At 57.8% G+C, this 18,953-nt stretch overlaps 1 protein-coding gene across 1 annotated transcript; it reads right to left on the bottom strand.

Annotated features, from left to right (window-relative positions):
• Nucleotides 1–8,024: 8,024 nt before the first annotated feature.
• On the bottom strand, nt 8,025–10,120 carry ZG16B (zymogen granule protein 16B). The gene is made up of 4 exons (XM_004750654.3): nt 10,003–10,120; nt 9,830–9,912; nt 9,482–9,581; nt 8,025–8,455 (listed from the first exon to the last, which is right to left on the bottom strand). The coding sequence occupies exons 2-4, from the start codon at nt 9,882–9,884 to the stop codon at nt 8,107–8,109; spliced, it is 504 nt and encodes a 167-aa protein (XP_004750711.1). The 5' UTR covers nt 9,885–9,912; nt 10,003–10,120; the 3' UTR covers nt 8,025–8,106.
• Between the last annotated feature and the right edge of the window lie 8,833 nt (nt 10,121–18,953).

The raw sequence follows: 18,953 nt of genomic DNA, 5'->3' as shown, positions 1-18,953 counted from the left end.
GTCTGCCTAGGTGGCTCAGTGGGTTAAGCATGTATCTTCAGCTCAGGTCATGATCTCCAGGTCCGGGGATTGAGCCCCGTGTCAGGCTCCCTGCTCAGCGATGAGTCTGCTTCTCCCTCTCCCTGTGCTTATGCTCTGCCTTTCTGTTTCTCTCTCCAATGAATAAAGAAAAAAAAAAAATCTTAGGGCGCCTGGGTGGCTCAGTGGGTTAAGCCATTGCCTTCGGTTCAGGTCATGATCTCGGGGTCCTGGGATCGAGTCCCGCATCGGGCTCTCTGCTAGGCGGGAAGCCTGCTTCCCTCTCTCTCTCATTCTCTCTCTCTCTCTCCCTGCCTCTCTGCCTACTTGTGATCTCTGTCAAATAAATAAATAAAATCTTTAAAAGAAAATCTTAAAATAAAACACCGGAAGTAGATACACCAGAATGTCAGCAGTGGGTCCCTCTGGGTAGTGGGACTTCTTTCCAGTGTAATTCCTGCAGTGTACACGTAGGACTTTTGTAACGAGAAAAAACATTCCAGAACTGCATTTCATGGAAGAGTTGATGGCAGCTTCTGTTCCCTCTCCCCCAGCTGCCAGTGTTTTGCCAATTTGGGAACATCCGAAATGTCTTTAGCCTCTTCATCGAGGGACCTTGGTGTCACAGTGGCAGGGACCTTTCAAACTTCCAGTGACAAAGTTAAGGCCTTGGAGAAAATGCTTCCACAGAACAGACACACTGGGCGCACGTCCCTGGGGGGCCCGAGGGTGCGCCCAGGCCGCCCCAGGTGAAGCCGGGAATGGGCCGGAGCTCTCCTTACTGAGTCGTCAGCAAGTCACCCACTGCTCCCTTCACCTCATACACCGGATGACAGCCAGAGGAAAAGGGAGCTCCGTATAAAATACCAAACAACTCGGCAAAGGTTCGGTGTGAGACGTCAGCGAGGAAGACCAGGGGAGCGGGCAACAGAGGTGTAGAAAGACATTCTGTGGCGGCAGTGCCCGAATGGCCTAAATGTGGGAGCTTGACAATGCCAAGTGCTGGCTGCCTGGAGGGCGCGGGTGCTGCCGTTGGGAACGCAGAATGGCCCACCACCCTGGAAAGCTGTCTTGCCATTTCTTCTTAACTTAAACCTGTGCTGACCACGTGAGCCATCGATCCCACTGCTGGACGTTCCCCCGGGAGCAATGGAAACGGCGTGTCCCAAAGATTCGTGCACGCACATCCACAGAAGCTTTATTCGTAACAGCCCAGACAGCCTGCCCCGCTGTCGGTCGGCTGGTCCGCAGACAGATGCACACGGTGCTACGCTCGACGGGGAGGGAACCAGTGAGGTCCGAGTCACAGGGACAAACCGAGCCAGGGCGCTGGGCAGAGGAGGCCGGACATATAGGACCACGTACCATGTGACCTTGCTGATTTGAAGTTTTAGAGAAGACAACACAATTTAGAGGGAGAAAACAAACCAGATGAGTGGTTCTCTGGACCTGGATTTGGGAGAAGATGGGCTCCAGGGGCCCTGCAGCGGTGACAGACACTTTCTCTGTTTTGAGTGTAGTGGCAGTGACGCCGCTGGGTACGTCTGTCAAATTTTTATCAGACTTCACTGTGAACGTAGATGCGTTTCACTGCATGCGTTTCACTTTGAGTGGAAAACCAGAACAGGAAAACTCAAGGGGAACGTGGGTGACCCTCAGCACTGTCGTGGGCCCCAGACCTAACTCGACAAAACCGTCCGCAGACACCAAAGCAGGGAGCAGACTTCTCTGTGCAACCGGTCTGAGGTCCATCAGACAGCTGGGAAGTACCCGGAGTGAACGCTTCCTGGGTTTGGGGTCTGGAGCACTGAGGAGCTTCTGGGGCTGGGGGACCACGGCAATGCCACACGGCAACACAGGCCCTAAGTGTCGCCACAGCATATGCTTTAAAATGGCTTCCGTGGCAAATCTCATGTGTCTTTCACCACAATAAAAGTATCTGCCAGGGGGCACCTCATGGCTCAGTGGGTTAAGGCGCTGCCTTCGGCTCAGGTCGTGATCTCAGGGTCCTGGAATCGAGTCCCGCATCGGGCTCTCTGCTCGGCAGGGAGCCTGCTTCCTCCTCTCTCTCTCTCTGCCTATTTGTGATCTCTCTCTGTCAAATAAATAAATAAAATCTTAAAAAAAAAAAAAAGCATCTGCCAGCCTCATGCAGCCATGAATTGATGGGGAAAGCGTCACTGAACACCCCTTCACCGGAAAGCCCAGAGCGATGGGGACCGGGGTTGGGGAGTGGGATCCCAGAGAAGATACTCTGGGCCCAAAGGCACGCCGGGATGGGGGCTCAGACCTCCGGCTGTGAGGTTTGGAGCTCCAGGGAGATGGACACCACTTTGGACGCCATCAGACTCATGAGGGGTGGAAGGGAGCGGGCTGTGGAACAGACCGAAGCACCTAGCCCGTGGTTCTCAGCCTTGGCCTCCTGCGGTTTGGGGGCAGAGAGTTCTTTTTTGCCTCTGTGTTTGTGGGGGCCATCCTGTGTGTTGTAGGGTATGTGCCAATGTCCCTGGCCTCTATCTCCACGAGTTCTGTGACACCTACTCGGTTGTGACAACCCAAAATGTCTCCCAACATGGCCGGAAGTCCCCTGTGGGCACCATCACCCCCAGTGGGAACCACGGCCCTAAGCCGAGGGGGTTGGCCCTAGCCGTGGGACAGTCTGTGGCCCTCTCCATGAAGCTGAGTTCCCGGACAGAGAGTCTCCCCAGGGTCAGGGGCCCGCTCTGCCCCGTCCCGGTCCTCCCTGGAGAAGCGCCCCATCTGTAAAACAGAGCTTCATACCGAATCACCCTCTGTCACCAGAGAAGTCCCTGTGACTGGCTGGTCCTCTTGTGCAGCCTCCTGATGGACCCAAGGCCCTGGAAACAGCGAGCAAGCCCGTCACCGAGGACCCCGACGTCTTGCCGGTAGGGAGCCGCTGGCTGTGGGCTTCTGGCCTCCTCATCCACGAGCTCGGGTCTGGGGCTCTGTTCGGGCACGTGTGTGCCTGCGGGGACCCCAGCTCTGGCGTGTGGAAGGCTCACCCATTACTTCCCCTCCTGGGCTCCCCGTCGGCTCATCTGTAAAACCGGGCGAACGTCGCTCACTCGCTGTAGGATCAGATGAGACGATAGCCCAGTGCTCGGCTGGGTGATGGGGCAATGGTGACGATAAAGCAAGCTCTGGCTGCCTGGTCCCTGGGGCAGTCCTGGTTCTTAGCCAGACGAGATCCCGGCCCTCCCTCCCTCCTTCCCAGAAGGTGCCTCCGGGAGGCGGAAAGGAGGAACCTGAAAGGGCAGCCAAACCCACAGAAGGGTTCCCAGCCTGGGGCTCAGCGGTGGAACCACGAGCCCTTTGTCAGCGGCCTCCGGGTGCCCTTTCCCGAGAGCAGCTCACTGGAGGGCTCAGCTGGCCCCTCTGGGCCCTCGGCCCCCACTCCTGTCATCCCAGCAGCCCTACGGGGAGACTCTCCCAGGCCTTGGGGGGAGGCTGCCCATCGCCACCCCGGCCCCCTCCCCAGGGTTGGCTGCCCCTTCCGGTCAGCCAGGAGTGCCAGGGGCGGGGAGCCCCCAGGCATATGCTACAGGGACGAGTGGGTGGTGCCCCTGCTCTGGCGTCGGAGGGAGCCAGGGGCATGCAGCTGTGCGCTGGGAGACCTTCAGGAGAAGCAGGGCCAGGGAAGGGGCAGGAGCTGGCTGGGAGGGACAAGGAGCCCAGGGGCGCCGGGAGCCCGATGTCGAGTGTCTGTCCTCTGGCATGTCTGTGGGGGTGGGATGGGCAGCAGTGAAGGTCCTGCTCACGACTTGTCCCTGGGATTGAGTCTGGCCTTGGCCGCTGACTCCCTGAGTGACCTCGGGGAAGGTGCTAAATGTGTCCCCAGCTGATTCTTCAGCTGTGAGATGGGACTGAAGCAGGGATGTGACCTTGTGAGGCCTGGGCCGAGGGAGTGCTGGGACAGCAGGCCACCTATGAGTCCCCGGAAGCTGCAGCAGGGAGGGGACCGCAGACGAGCTTAGGCAAGTAAATCCCTGGGGCAGAAAGTGTTCTCTTGCTCTAGGCAGATGCTTCGACATCTCTGCCCCCTCGAGGGGCCCGAGGGGGCCCGTCTCAGGCAGGACCTGTTTGCTTTTTTTTTCACTCCCGTCCAGGGCTCGGCCAGTGCAGCTTGGGTGCTCAGAGCCAACACGAGCCCCTCAGCTTTGGGCCATCTCTCGCCTCGGTTAATGTCACCATGGGTGACCATCCCTCCCCACCCCTCCTTTGCTCTCCCCATGTCCTGTGGGCTTGGCTGGGCTGTAGGGCTCACTTCCTGGGGGCTGGGAGCTGGAACGCAGCAAGTGTCCGTGCCAGAGGTGCCATCTTCAGTGCCCCTCACGGTGGGGGCGGTTGGGCAGCGCCCGGGCGAGGGGCTCAGCCCACGTGCAGCTGGCGGGACCTGCATGGCGTTGGGAGGCAAGGCCGGAGCAGAAGAGGAGGCATGATTGGCCCATCTGGGGACTGGCTCAGGGAGCAGGGCGGAGAGGGGCCTCAGGAAACAGTCTCTCCTTGGACCCGCTGAGGACTTCGAATGCCCAGCGTACAGTGAAAACACAGGACTCCTTGAGTCACACTTGTCAAGAACTTCAGGATGATGTCAGAGCACCCAGCCAAAGGGGGGCCCTTCTGTGCAGCTGTGTGGGTGACACCCCATGACACTGTCCTGGGTGCCATCTTCTCATTAAGTCTCTGAAGCCTGTAGGAAACACAGGTTCCCCTCATGTCCTTGTGCCCAGCCTCCAGGACTCCTCCCTCCCAACCTCGCCTCTGCAGAGCCTCCTGGGAGCTCCTTCCGTGTCCTGTTGCTCCTGACCTTGAGGCCTAAGTCCCACGTGCCTCCTGGCCTCTCTGGTCCTGCCTGCAGCCCACTCCCCCACCCCCCAAGACGTGGCCCCTCCCTGCCCCTCCCCCAGCTGTCCCGCGTGCAGCCCGCAGCCTGGCACACCTGCCCAGTGACAGAGGTGACAGAGCTGGACCCGCCCTCTCTCCTTTCTGTCCCCCCTCACCCCCACCCCCGTCCCCGCCCCCACCTCCCGCTTCCCATCTTCCAGACACACCTTCGAGACACACCTGCCCTTGAGAGGCACTGAGGGAGCTCCCACGGATACATGGGGCAGAGGAGAGTAGGGGAGAGCTGGGGATCCAGATCTAGGCAAGGGCTGAGCAAAACTCGGGGCTCCAGAGGGTCCCCAGATGTGCTGACTCTGCAGTACTTCCTGAAGCTGAAGCCCCCAGAGCAGGCCTGACCTGGGCCCCCTGCCCCGCCATGGCCTGGGGTGCTGGAGGGAGGAGGGAAGGATACAGGCTTCGGAGCAGGCTGCTGATAAAAGCACTGAAAGCTCAGGAAGAATCTTAAGTGCAGGGCATCGGGATGGGAGCGAGTGAAGGATCCCCTCTTTCTGGGGCCTCAGGGTCTCAGAGGTCAGAGGCAGGCACCCCCTCAGGAGAACTCTCAGTCCCCAGACCTCCCTAGGTCTCCGCTTGTCACACTCAACTCCGTCCCCTCCACGGGTCCCTTGCCCTGTCCTAGAAGGGCCCACGTTCCCGACGGTTCCATTCCTGACTGCTCCCACTGGCTTGTCTAAGGACCTCTCCTCTGGCAGCACACGATGTGTCTTGGGTTAGGGTTGCCAGATCCAGCAAATGAAAATACAGAAGCCCCAGTTAAATTTGAATTCCAGGAAAACACAAAAAAAACCTTTAGTATACGTATATCCCGTGCAGTGTCTGGGATATACTTATATTTTAAAATAAATAAATAAATATTTTTTATATTTACATATATATATATTTAGAATGTAGTCACACTTTTATTTTTTTTTAAGATTTTATTTATTTATTTGACAGACAGAGATCACAAGTAGGCAGAGAGGCAGGCAGAGAGAGAGAGAGAAAACAGGCTCCCCCTGAGCAGAGAGCCCGACGCGGGGCTCGATCCCAGGACCCTGAGATCATGACTCGAGCCGAAGGCAGAGGCTTTAACCCACTGAGGCACCCAGGCGCCCCTGTAGTTACACTTTTAAAAATGCAGTGGTTGATACTTACTTCGGTAAAACATTATTTATTTATCTGAAATGCTGAAATTTGTGTATCTGGCAACCCTCCTTGAGAGGCGTCTGGGAATATCAGAGTGGGAAGGAGCCGGAGCCGGGAGCATTCTGGAGCTTGGGGGGATGGCCGTCGGGTCATCTCTCGGCCTGTGCTTTGCAGTCAGTGGGTCTGCCTGCCCGGCGCCAGCCCCTTGGTCGGCGTCTCCTCCTTCTCCAGCCCCTGCCCTCTCGCCTGTCCTCCTCCCTTCCCGTCTGATCTGGTCACAAGGCAGCGACTGCTTACCCTCTTCAACACTGTCCCATTTCTGACCGTCCTTGTTGCCATACAGGGGTGGGGGGCCACTGGGAGGTAGGGTCCCCCCCTTGAAGCTGCCAGCCCTGAGAAAATCCCCTGTGGAAACGGTCAGGGGAAATGGCGCTTGACCTCGGGCACCAGGGAGCCGCTGTCGAGGGAGGGTGGAGAGCCCCAGCCCAGGGGCTTTTCTACAACACTGGAGGAAAACACTCAGATGCGCTCGTCAAAATGTGTCCTCACAAATTCTCCAAATCCCCTTTACTACTGACAGATCCCGGGGCACATCTGAAAATGCCTGTAACTCTGAAGTCCGGACAAGTGTCATTGTCAAGGTCATGAACACTGCTGATGAGCTTGGTGTGGTCACACGCAGAAGTGAAGGAAACACCGAATTTCCAGTAGGAAACACCCAAAATAAACAGGTATCTTTCCCCCCACCCCCAGCCACATTCATGGATTCTCTGAAATTTGCCCACGGACCCCAGACGAGAACCACTAAGTGGGTCCCAAGCAGCCTTTCAAAGGGTAAGAAGCAGAACAGAGAAAAATGTCAGCAAGGGTCTGGGGTTCCCAGCCCAAGTGAACCCCGGCCTTGCTGCCCGCCACTGTGTGACGCAGGCCAGGCTGCTGGGCTCTCTGTGCCTCAGTTTGCTCGTTTTCCAGGCAGGAGCTGCTGGAGGCCTTGCCCACGGGGTCGCTCGGGTGCAGCCGGACCCGACAGCCCGCGCCGGCAGCCAGCCTTGGCTGTGCGTGTGCTCGGTGGCGCAGTGCAGAACCTGCCTTCCTGCAGTCACTGTCCCCCAGTGTTTGGAAGCCCTGTTTCTGGAGGTCGCTGGGACTCGAGGTAAGCTCTCACGTGGGATCCCGGGCTCGGGATGGGGCACACAAAGAACGGGCTTGCCCGGGGTCTGCACGAGCTCCCAGGCTTCTCTCACAATCACACTTCCAGGAGCCTGTCTTCAGCTGCCTTCGCTCTACTGGTCGCTCTGCCGGGAATGCCCTTGGCTCTGTCTCCACCAGGCCAGGTGTCCCTTCACCTGCAGGCCCAGATGCTGCCTCCTTTCGGAAGGGGTGGGGGGACCACTGTGAGGTAGGGTCCCCCCTTGAAGGAAGGAGGATCCCTGGAGGCAGGGTCCCTGCAGCACGCCCCCAATTCCTCTACCTCTACGCAGGTGCCGGACTCAGTGCCCTGCCTGTGTCCCCGTGAATGCAGCTGCCACCACCTGCTTCTGCCTCCACTCCTCACAGGGCACCCTTCAGCCGGACCCCTGGCCTCTTCTCTTAACCGTGAGGGGCTGAGGGAGCCCAGGCCCTGGCAGAGATGCGCTCAGCGAGCGGGGATGTGAATGGCTGGCTTCCCTGAGTCCTGTCACCCACTCGGTGAAGACCAGGACTGAGTCTGGGCCGTCAGAGACCCACGGACAGGTTTGGGGTCAGGACGGGGTAGCGGGCGTCCTTGGAGCCCAGACTCCCGAAAGATGGGAGATCTCCAAGGCCCAAGGTCTGCACAGGCAGAATCCCCGAGGCCTGGGGCGTCAGACCCGCTCCTTCTGCACCCTGTACCTCTACTCCGGAAGCCTCGTCCCCCGCCAGCCGGGAAAACTTCGGTCACACCCCGGGCCCAAGGACCACTCGTGGAGCCGCCGTTCTCGCAGAAGCATTATTTATTGCCGGATTCCAACTGAGGTCAACTCAGCTCCCCTCAGCCCCCTCGGCTCACCGGGAGCCCTACTTGCATTTAGTCGAGGTAGGGGGTGATGCAGTGGTCTCTTCCTCCTCCTCCTCGGGAGGGTAGTCCCAGCGAAAGCAGAGGCCCGAAAGGCCTAAAATCTTATGCTGACCACAGATTCCTGTGAGCACCTTCCCATTCCCACCGGCCAAGAAGGTGTTGCCACTTTCCCGCCCAAACATGGCATAGCGCCCCCAGTCTGTGGATATGAACAGGAACCGGATAAACACCCTGTGGGAGCCGGAGATGGTATCGATGTGTTCTCCCGGCTGCAGTAGGAACTCCTGGGTCGTCCCACCCGAGGCGCCAAACACCGGGCCCCAGGAGTTGCCACATCGCACCTGGATGCTGGGAGACAGGGTTGGGGGGGTAGCTGGAGGCCAGAGCCGGGCTGGCCCCCTACTCCCCAGGCACTCGGTCCCCTTGCGAGGACAGCAGTCCGTCCCCTCACTGCTGGTAAACATCCCCAGCCCGCGGACAGAGCTGTCGCCCTCACACCCCTGCTCTGATGCCTTCGGGCCTTGTGGGCTTGGGCTGGTCACCCAGCCTCTCCAGGCCTTGGTTTCCTTCTCTGAAAGTGGTTTGGGGGCAGTCAGCGAGATCATTCATAAGGGACCACGCGGGCAGTGTCAGCTGCTGTCACTGCACACAGTGGGGAGCTGTCCCCAGACCCAGCTTGGACTTTGAGCCCCAGTTACTGCCTAGACCAGGCCTGGAGCAAGGTGAGGGCAGGGACCAGCTCTGGGCCTTCACACATTTCTGCTGACTTGTGTCCCGCCAGTATCCTTTCTGAGGTCCCTGCCTTTCCTCAGACTCTCCCCCGGACAGCCCACCCCCGGGCTCCCCGTTGGGCATCTGGAGCAGAGTATCTTGAGCCTCTCAGACTGAGGCTGTTTGGGGTTGAAGGGAGAAAGGAGGGAGGAGCATCATCTCCCCCTCTTTTTTTTTCTTTTTTTAAAGATTTTATTTATTTATTTGACAGAGATCACAAGTAGGCAGAGAGGCAGAGAGAGAGAGAGAGAGAGAGAGGAGGAAGCAGGCTCCCCTCAGAGCAGAGAGCCCGATGTGGGGCTCGATCCCAGGGTCATGACCTGAGCTGAAGGCAGAGGCTTTAACCCACTGAGCCACCCAGGCGGCCCTGCCCCTCTTTTTAGATCAGCCCAGGGAAGCCAGCGGGACTTGCAGACAATGGGAGGGGCTGACGTGCGGGAGGGCGAGGGGGCGTTGAACCGGGACAAGAAGGGAGCTGGTGGCTGCCGGCTCCGCAACTCCCAGGGTCATCCGGAGCCCCCGCACAGGCATGCGGGGACGAGGTGCGAAGCCCCCTCCACCGGCTGCTGAGGCCGTGGCGATGGCGCTCCGGTCCCTACTCACCTCTTCACCAGGCCAATGAGATCCACGGCCACCCGGACTCCGGTGATTTCACAGTCACTGGAGGTGCTGAAATATGTGCCTCCTCCGGCCCCATACATCTCTAGAGGGACGAGGGGAGCCAGCAGGGGAAGAGAAGGGCACCACAGGCTGATGGGGAGCATGTCCCTGCCCTGAGCTGGACACAGCCCTCAAGACAGCCGCGAGGCTCCAGGACTGGAGTCGTCGGTCTGTGGCGAAGGGTGAGTGTGGCCTTCCGGGGGGGACGGGCTGGGGTCGGGGTGAGGATGCACCACCACCCCTCCCCACGGTGGGCGGCAAGCTGGGGGGGTCAGACTCAGTGAGACTTACGCTCTGCCCAGCAGGTGGCGCTCCACAGGAGGCCGAGAGTCAGCCCCAGCAGCATGGCCTCTGGATGGTGAGTCCCAAGGCTCCTGGAGGGAAGAGGACAGGCCCCTGCCTCTGAGGGGGGGCCCCCTTTGGACCTCGCCAGGTCCCATCGTGGGAGGGGAGCGCCACCATACCTGACCGTGAGTCTTGTCGCCCAGTCCCAGTGGCACAATGCCTTGTGCCTGGGCACTCTCCCCCCGGCCCTTTATACCCACCTCATCCCCGTGGGCCCCCATCCAGAAGGAAGGAGTGAGGGCCACGGGGGGAGCAGGAAGGAATGGCGGTGAGGGCTCTTCCTGGGGGAATCCCAGAGCCGTCCTGGGGGAGGCTCCCGGACACGCTGTGTTTATTATCTTGGCTTCATGGCCTACACAAACAAAATGGGACAGTGACGAGTGTTTCTCTGCCACCTCCGGGTCTCCCTCCTCAGCACCTGGACTAGAATGGCACTTTAAATGGGGGGTTGCTGAGACATCCCCCCACCAGCTTGGCCAGACAGGTCTGTACCCCATGGAGGAGCTGCAGTCAGGTGCCCACCGGGGCTCCTGCCTTGTGCAGAACCGGCCCCAGGACCTCGTTCAGGCCTTTGTGGAGCTTGGGGTCTTGTGGGCTTCCAGGAGCTCAGGCCCAGCTGTCCCCGGACCGTCAGAGAGAGCTGGACCTTGTGTCCAGCTGCAGGTGGAAGAGACCCCAGAGGCCGGTCCCTCCATGGTATGTCACTTGGAAGACAGTGACAGTCTTTGCTTTGTGTCCGGAGCAGATGGCGCCGGGACAGGCTGGCTGCAACAGGCCTTGGGATGACCCAGGTGCAGAGGATTGGGGAACGGGCGATTCTCTAGGCCAGTGCCCCTGGGCACTCCTGATGTCAGGCTTAAGGGTCAGACATACCTGGGAGGTAACGGGCCACTTGTCGAGGGCTGCGGGTCTCAGGCCCCTGCCAGCGCCGCTACGGGAGCCAGACTGCGTCTAGATCTTGGCTTCCCTGCGTGTGGGGCTTGCTGTCGGGAGCTCCCACCACCCCAACAGACAATCAGGTCATCTGCTGTCCGTGGGCTGCGGTACAGCCCCCTCCTGGGCGTTAGGAGAATTCGGGGGGCCTTCTCCTGCAAGGGCCCGACCATCCAGGCCTTATCTGTGCTGCCAGGTGGACGGGGTTGTTTTGGGCCATGTCCTCCGAAATCACTAAAGATCAGAAACAACACGCTTGTCCATTTGGTGACCGGACACATAAATGATGGTGTTGGCAGTGCAGGGGAGCACTCTGCGGGCTCAGGAAAGGAGGGATGCGTGGCCTGGGCTGGGAGCCAGGCTCAGCGCAGATTGGGTGTTCGGGAAGGTCCCATCAGGTTACAAGAAGTGGGTGCTGAGAATGGCCTTTTATGTGCACAGACCCAGTCTGGACGTGCAGGCTCCTCCTCCTGCTTTCACCAGGATGCCAGTGTTGGGGGACTGGGCACAGCGTGGAGACCCTGTCTCAAGGGACCTCCACTCCTTATGTGCCTCCGAGGTACCCAGGCCAGGGGTTAGCAAACTACGGCCCGCGGCCACATCCCGCTTCCCACCCCCATGGTGCACAGCCCAAGAGCTAAGAACACTTCTTAGTTTTCGAAGGTTAGAGACAACTCAAAAGAATAGCGCTTTGTGACACATGAAAGGCCAGTGAAACTCTACTGTCACGGTCCAAAGAAAGTGTTCCAGGCACACAGCCAAGCCCATTCATGGGCACGTCGTCTGGGGCTGCTGTCTCCCCACAGAGCTGGGCCACTGTGACACTCTGTGACCCAGAAAACCTGCCACGTGTGTCCTCTGGCCCTTTACCCACAAAGTCAGCAATCCTGCTGCCTCGCTGGTCCCCAGTCTGGAAGAGAGGCGGTCCCGTCCACAGCATCCCCCAGCCAGCCCCCTGTGGGGAGAGCGAGGGCTGCTTTGGACAGGACCCTTCCTTCTGGGCCTGCGCTGGTCTCTCTGCAGAGGCCCCTTATGGCTCAGCCACCCTCCACTGACTCAGGTTGAAAGCCAAGGGCTCCCCACCTGGCCCCCATGCTCCTCGCCCTCCCAGAGGTCCTCGGGCCCACTGATGGAAGGGGCAGGGACAGCCAATCCCTTCCTGAGGCCCCAGAGCCTCCTGTGAGGCAGAGGCAGTGGAGGTGGCGGAGGCCCAGGACCTTGGCAGACGTGGCTTGGGAGGAGGGGATGGGGGTTGCACAAAGGGGGCTCTGTTTCTCACCCCACTCAATCGCTGGGTGCTTTTGTGGTTGTGGCTGCCAACTCAGGTGCCTCCTTCCTAGTGCCAGGCTGGCTGGGTTTTCGCCCAGGAGAATCTGTGAGAACCGGAACCCCAGGGAGCACTGCCTGGGGGGCGGGGGAAGGCCCCGGGGAGCAGTACCTGGGGGGTAGAGCCCCGGGGAGCGCTGCCTGGGAGGTAGAACTCTGGGGATCCTACTGGGGAGTAGAACTCAGGGGAGCACTGCCTAGGGGGTTGACTAGAAGAGCCAGTCGCTGCCTAGATGACAGGGGTGCCAGGACGTGCCAAAAAGCACACACGAGGGACACTTTCAGAGGGCAGGACTCACGTGCACACACATGCGCTCGCACTCGGACGCACCCTCAAGCTCGCACACCTGCCCGACTTTGTCCACACACAGGGCCTTGCACAGGACCTGCACGTACGCACACATGCACCCCTGCCGAGGGGCCTCCCTCATCCCCCGTGGCGCAGCACTGGCCCTGGGGAGGCTCAACACAGGCCCTTTGTCCCTCAGGGCGAGAGCTCCCCACAAGAGGATTTGCGAGGCCGTAATCCCCACCGAGCACATGCTTGGACCTCGCTGCCAGGAGCAGAAACAATGCGGCCTTCTCCCAGCAGAGGAGAGGGGCTGGACCAGGTCTCCCTCCCGTCGGGATGTGGGGACTGGGGAGGCCCCTCTGTGACCTGCAGCCTGCGGCACAGCAGACAAGAAAGCCTCCGGTTCTCACTGATGCCCCCGCTCTAAGCTAAGCACTTTTTCTCCTTTTCCCCAGAGAAATGCAACTCCTGTTTTGGAAAACCACACATTTTGTCCAATCTTTTACGCAGTTCAAATTACATGGGGCGCCTGGGTGGCTCAGTTGGTCGAGCGTCTGACTTTGGCCCAGGTCATGATCTCGGGGTCCTCGGATGGAGCCCCGTGCAGGGCCCCAGGGCGAGCTCTGTGCTCAGCGGGGAGCCTGCTTCTCCCTCTCCCTCTGCTCTGCTCTCTGCTCGTGCTCACTCTTCTCAAATAAATAAATCCTTATTCAGCCCGAAATCTCTGAAGGACAAGATCCCTTGCTTCTTCTACTCTCTGTTGGCTGCCGGCCGGCCCGGGTGCTTCTCGGCTCGTAGCTACACCCCTGCAGTCTCTCCTCCTCCCTCACCTGCGCTGCTCCCCGTGACTGTGGCTTCTTTTCCCATCTTCCGTAAGGACGGCTGGTGTTGTGTTCATTGCCCATTCTATCCAGGAGTGTCTCAGGATCCCTACCTTAATTACATCTGTGAAGACCCTTTTTCCAAATAAGGTCCCATCAGAGGTTCTGGGTGGACATATCCTTTTGGGGGGACCACAATCTAACCCATCACAGGACATTACCCAGTCAGGCTGAGGCTTGGCTGGGAGCCTCTCCCAAACTCCAGAGCCAGTGCATCCCACCTCCAGATGGCCAGAGCCCCTCCCCCAGGCCCACTGAGGCCCCCACCCCCATCGTCTCAAACCCATCTGCCTCTCTGCTTTGAGAGACCCACCCCATAGCAGGGGTCCAACACTTAGAGAAGAATTCCCTTTGTAAACATCTTCTCCTTTCCTGGAGTTCAGAGGTCTTGGGGTCCGGGACCCCACCCTGACACACACCCTACCCCATCCTTCCTCTGGCCTGCCCTTGAACCTGCCTGCCCAAACAGACTTCTGCAGCAACATCCAAGCAACGACGCTTACTTCCACATGAGGGCATTTAGGACATTGCTCCCTTCCCTGTCCGTTTGTTTGTTTGTTTGTTTGTTTGTTTGTTTTCTGCTTTGACTTTTTTGTTGTTATGGTTAGATTACCACTTTTACAAACTGAGAAGCTCTTTTTTTTTTTTTAAAGATTTTATTTATATATTTGACAGAGAGAGATCACAAGTAGGCAGAGAGGCAGGCAGAGAGAGAGAGAGAGGAGGAAGCAGGCTCCCTGCTGAGCAGAGAGCCCAATGCGGGGCTCTTCCCAGGACCCTGAGATCATGACCTGAGCCGAAGGCAGCAGCTTAACCCACTGAGCCACACAGGCTCCCCCCACCCTTTTTTTAAGATTTTATTAATTTGACAGCAAGAGAGCACAAGCAGGGGGAGTTGTAGGCAGAGGGAGAGAGAGAAGCAGGCTCCCAGCTGAACCAGAAACACTCAGTGCGGGACTCGATCCCAGAACCCTGGGATCATGGCCCAAGCTGAAGGCAGAGGCTTAACCCGCTGAGCCACCCACGCCCCTGAAAAGCGTTATTTTTTAACCTATAAGTTTACAAAGGATATGAAAGTGGACACCCTCAGGGTCAAACCAGGCTGGGAGGTGGGTCCCTCTTCCTTTGTTGGAGGAGAGCCCTGGCGTCCTCCCCATTTAAAGTCCTTTGAAGACATGAAGTCCATTTGACGGAAGCATCGAGCCTGTAGACACGTTAGCCAAAGAAATGCTTGGGAGCAGGTGCTGAGATTATAAAGATTCCCCCGAAGATGTGTTTTGTTGTTTTTCAGTAGGCTGTACACCCAGTGCGAAGCGAGCTCGAAGCTGGAACCCATGACCGTGACTGAGATCAAGACCTGAGCTGAGATCCAGTCAGACGCTTAGCTGACGGAGCCTCGAAGGTGCCCCAGACGTGTCGTGTGTAAGGACATTGGTCAACAACCCAGATGTCCAACATGAAGAAATTCCTTCAAAGTTCGGTTCTGGTGATTTTTTTTTAAGATTTTATTTATTTATTTGACAGACAGAGACCACAAGGAGGCAGCGAGGCAGGCAGAGAGAGAGAGGAGGAAGCAGGATCCCCGCTGAGACCCAATGCAGGGCTCGATCCCAGAACCCTGGGATCATGACCTGAGCCGAAGGCAGAGGCTCAACCTACTGAACCCCCCAGGCACCCCTCAGTTCTGGTGATCTTTAAGGGTTTCTTCTTTATGCTCCTTTTGTGGACTTGTATGTTCTAAGGAGGACGCATTGATTTTAGAATCACCATCTTGAGGGTATTTGGACATTGCAAGTAGGTCTGTCCCCTGAGCAGGGTACGTGCAAAGTCTCCAGGTGACCGTCCGCTTCTCACATGCGAAGGAGTGCAGTCTGCTCCGTGGGCAGACCGTGGGTGCCTGGCTCTGCACTTTGCCTTGGACTCTGAAAGGGAGACCCCGCTTGAAGTGGAGGGAAGGGATCCCGCAGACACAGAACGGGGCTAACGGCAATGGGAACGCATGGTGGGGGGGCGGGGTCCTCATCCCATACAAATAAGTATGGGGACGGAAACATTGCTTCGGGCCCCCAAGTCACCTGCATGTTCAGCTACCTGCTTATTTAGCAAACAGGCAGTGAGGGACGCTGCCCCAGAGCCCTGGCCTGCCCTCTAGAAGAGCCCCTGTGCAGCTCCAGCTCAGCAGTGCCCCCTTGTGTCAGAAGGCACACATGGCAGAGACAGGTGCTGAAAGCCCTGAGAGTTTACTGAAGGAAAATCCACCCCAGGAGATGGAGTGTATCAGATCAGGGGCTCCTAGGAGAGGGAGGGACTCAGGGGACTGCCGGGACCCAGCTTGGCCCTGGAGACGTGGGGCAGCGTCATACAGGTCTCTTGTGAAACTCCCCCCAAGACGAGGGTTCCATGATCAGGTCAGTTTGGGGAATGCTGGCTAATTTTGGCTCTTAGGTTTGCTGCCCTCACCTCTAATGCCCCCGATTGCCTTTTTTCCCCTCTTCTTTCCAGTAGAAATGGGACATCGACACTGTATTTCTGCCATTTTGGCATGTTTTATTTATTCTTTCTTGCGTCCACTGCCTCATCCAGCCTCTTTCTCGGGCACCACTTCTAGGAACTGCTTCTTCCGATTCCTCCCAGGAATTTCAGGTTTCAGGCCCCCAGTGATGACACCGGTCCCACCAGGGCAATCCAGGACAGTCTCCCCATGTCACACCACTGGCTCAGCCACGTCTGCAGGGTGTCTTTTGCCACCGAGAGTGACACACTCAGTCTCCGGAGATTAGGATGCCGACATCCTTGAGCTCCGTTCTGTTCCCTGCCGTAGGAACCTCCCTGGGGAAGGGCAGGCGGGAGGTCCCCTTCATCAGCCGTCCCGCCTGAGAATGACATCACGTTGCTCTCCCCCTTGACTGGTTGTTAGAGGATCTAGAATTCAACACCCACGTAACTTTGTCTCCGATCTCTGAAGACCCGGTAGCACCAGTTTCTCGCTCTTGTACCAGAATCTTCGTAGCTATTCTGTTGTTGCTGATAGCGGCAGTCCTGGCGTTTGTCCTTGGAATGTGGCAGGCAGGTGGCTTGAAAGTGCATCAGCAGACCCTCCTCCATAAGCCTGAGAAAATGTCACCTGTCCACACACCCAACCAACTGGATTCTTGTTTGGTCTTTAAATGCCCTTACTGGGGTGCCTAGGTGGCTCAGTGGGTTAAGCCGCTGCCTTCAGCTCAGGTCATGATCTCAGCGTCCTGGGATCGAGCCCCGCATTGGGCTCTCTGCTCCACAGGGAGCCTGCTTCCCTTTCTCTCTCTCTCTGCCTGCCTCTCTGCCTACTTGTGATCTCTGTCTGTCAAATAAAATCTTTAAAATAAACAAATAAATAAATAAATAAATGCCCTTACTGGGTTTTTTTGTGTTTTTGTGTTTTTTTTTTCTTTTTTTCTGATTACAACACGATAGCAAAGGGGTAGCAAAGGAAATCTGGAATAGGCTTAAAAGAATGGTAAGCGCCTAGACAGCTATCACCCAAGGGTGACAAGTGTGGACACTCCGGTGTGTCCCTAGTTGCACACGACTCTCCACACACTGTGAAATGCACGAAGCTCTGGACTGTGGTTATGCATAGAACCCATCCAAAATACTTCCGTTTCTCCATAGTTATTCTTTTTAAATTTTATTTATTTATTAAAGAGAGAGAGAGAGATCACAAGTAGGCAGAGAGGCAGGAGGAGACAGAGGGGGAAGCAGACTCCCCGCTGAGCAGAGAGCCCGATGTGGGGCTCGATCCCAGGACCCCGAGATCATGACCCGAGCCAAAGGCAGAGGCTTAACCCACTGAGCCGCCCAGGCAGCCCAACTCTGTAATTATTCTTGTTTGCATAAGGGAAATAGTAAATCTTAGTGGCTACCTAAAATATGTGCTCTGGCTTCTACAACTTTTTGGAGAATAGGAAAAAGGAAAAGAAAAAATACGTTGGTATCACCCATAATAGAAGTGAAAAATAATGATGAGTGTCATAAGCTAACATCTGCTCTATGTTCAGAAACTATGTTCAGAAAGTCTGGACTCCAGGGCTCCTGGGGGGCTCAGGCAACCAGTTAAGCATCTGACTCCTGATCTCAGGGTTGTGAGTTCAAGCCCCACACTGGACTCCACACGGGTCGTGGAACCCACAGAAGGAAGAAAAAGAAAAGAAAGCAAAAATAAAAGACGATACAAGAAAAAAACTTTGCTCCAAGCTGAAGATGTCCTTAAAGGTGAAAGCTGCAGGAACTGACCACAAGGGAAGGCCCCCTCTTGGTTGATACTGGCTGGTGGGAAAGCACACGATAGGACAGTGGTCACTTATGGTCTGGGGGACCCCCCCCCCAAGCCTCCACCTTCTTCACCAGACAGGACTCCCATGTTCCCACTACGCATGTCCTCCCCAGCAGTCAGAGTGACTTGAGCTGTCTGTCCACAGTGGAGTGGCATGCCCTGAACCAGCTGTGGGGGAACAAGCAACTCCAGTGGCCACCGGGTCAGGCCCACTGGTCCGTGACGGGGTCCCAACATCAGCTTGGAGGCTGCTGGACCATGCATGCCCAGGCGCACAAGGCCTCTCTCTGCGGCAGGGCCATGTCTTCCCTGGAAGACAGCTGGGAACGGGAATGCCGCAGGGGGTAGGGGCGGGTGGCAGAGTGATGAGCCCGAGTTGCCCACCTGAAGCTGCCGAGTCCCTTCCCAGGATGGCTGAGACCTCTCACCATCTCCAGCCTATCTCAGGAGAGCAAAGGCAGGGGACGCTACGGGGTGAGTAAACCAGGGACCCAATGCTGCCCCACGATGACCTCCGGGGTGCAGTGTCGACGGTCCCCTGGAGCTCCCTTCCACCCTGGGCCTGGAAACATCCAGTGTGGTCTGTGCCACATGAAGGGGTGGCAGGGGGCCGTGGCTAGACCTCCCGGAGCCCATCACTGATTGCGGGTGGGGTGGTGGGGCATCTCCACCGTGAAGGGCACAGGGCTGCATGGTCATGGCTGGGCCATACAGGCTCCGGGACCGCCCATGCAGGAAAGTATGGCCAAGGCCACTTAGTGACAAACGGAGAGCTGGCAGGAAGGACCGTAAGGACTGTGATGAGCAGGATGACAGAGTGGAAGGAGCAAGGTTTCAGCTGAGGCCTTGGAGAACGGGGCTCAACCAGGAAAAGGGAACACTCTAGACCAAGGGAACAGTACCTGCAAGGACCCCAAGTCAGGTCAGAGCCGGTCACACAGGCGCCATGTAACAGCGCGGTGGGGAGTCTTGAGAGGGGTGAGGGGTGACAGGAGGTGGCAGAGTTCCTGCAGGCGTGGGGTGCCCCACCGGCCAGGAGCCCAGGGAAGCCACTGGCCCTGCTGTGTGTGGAGAGGAGGTCCTCCCGCTGCAGGGGGAGGGCAGGAAGGAAACAGAAACCGGGGCCTGCGCATGCCACAGTAGCAGCCTCTGAGGTATCTGGTGAGACAGGGAGTGGGCTGGGGACCTCCTGCCCAGCGGGGAGGACTTTGGTCTTTGTGGCAGCCCACCAGTGTTCAACCACTCCCCATTTGGGGAAGCGAACCCCTTTCCCATCTCCCAGGATCACGGGTGAGCAGGGAGGTTGGCTTTGCCGACACCGAGACG

This window comes from Mustela putorius, unplaced genomic scaffold (assembly GCF_011764305.1).
Source record: "Mustela putorius furo isolate JIRA1106 unplaced genomic scaffold, ASM1176430v1.1 tig00004007_pilon_pilon_pilon, whole genome shotgun sequence".
NCBI classification, from domain to species: domain Eukaryota; kingdom Metazoa; phylum Chordata; class Mammalia; order Carnivora; family Mustelidae; genus Mustela; species Mustela putorius.
Note: the sequence above shows the minus strand (reverse complement) of the source record. Positions and strands in the feature narration are given on the sequence as shown.

Coding starts and splice junctions, on each gene's coding strand:
- ZG16B (XM_004750654.3), bottom strand. CDS start 9,884: ATGCTGCTGGGGCTGACTCTCGGCCTCCTGTGGAGCGCCACCTGCTGG. Junction 9,582..9,829: donor CGCCACCTGCTGGGCAGAGC/GTAAGTCTCACT, acceptor TCGTCCCTCTAG/AGATGTATGGGGCCGGAGGA. Junction 8,456..9,481: donor CTCATTGGCCTGGTGAAGAG/GTGAGTAGGGAC, acceptor CCTGTCTCCCAG/CATCCAGGTGCGATGTGGCA.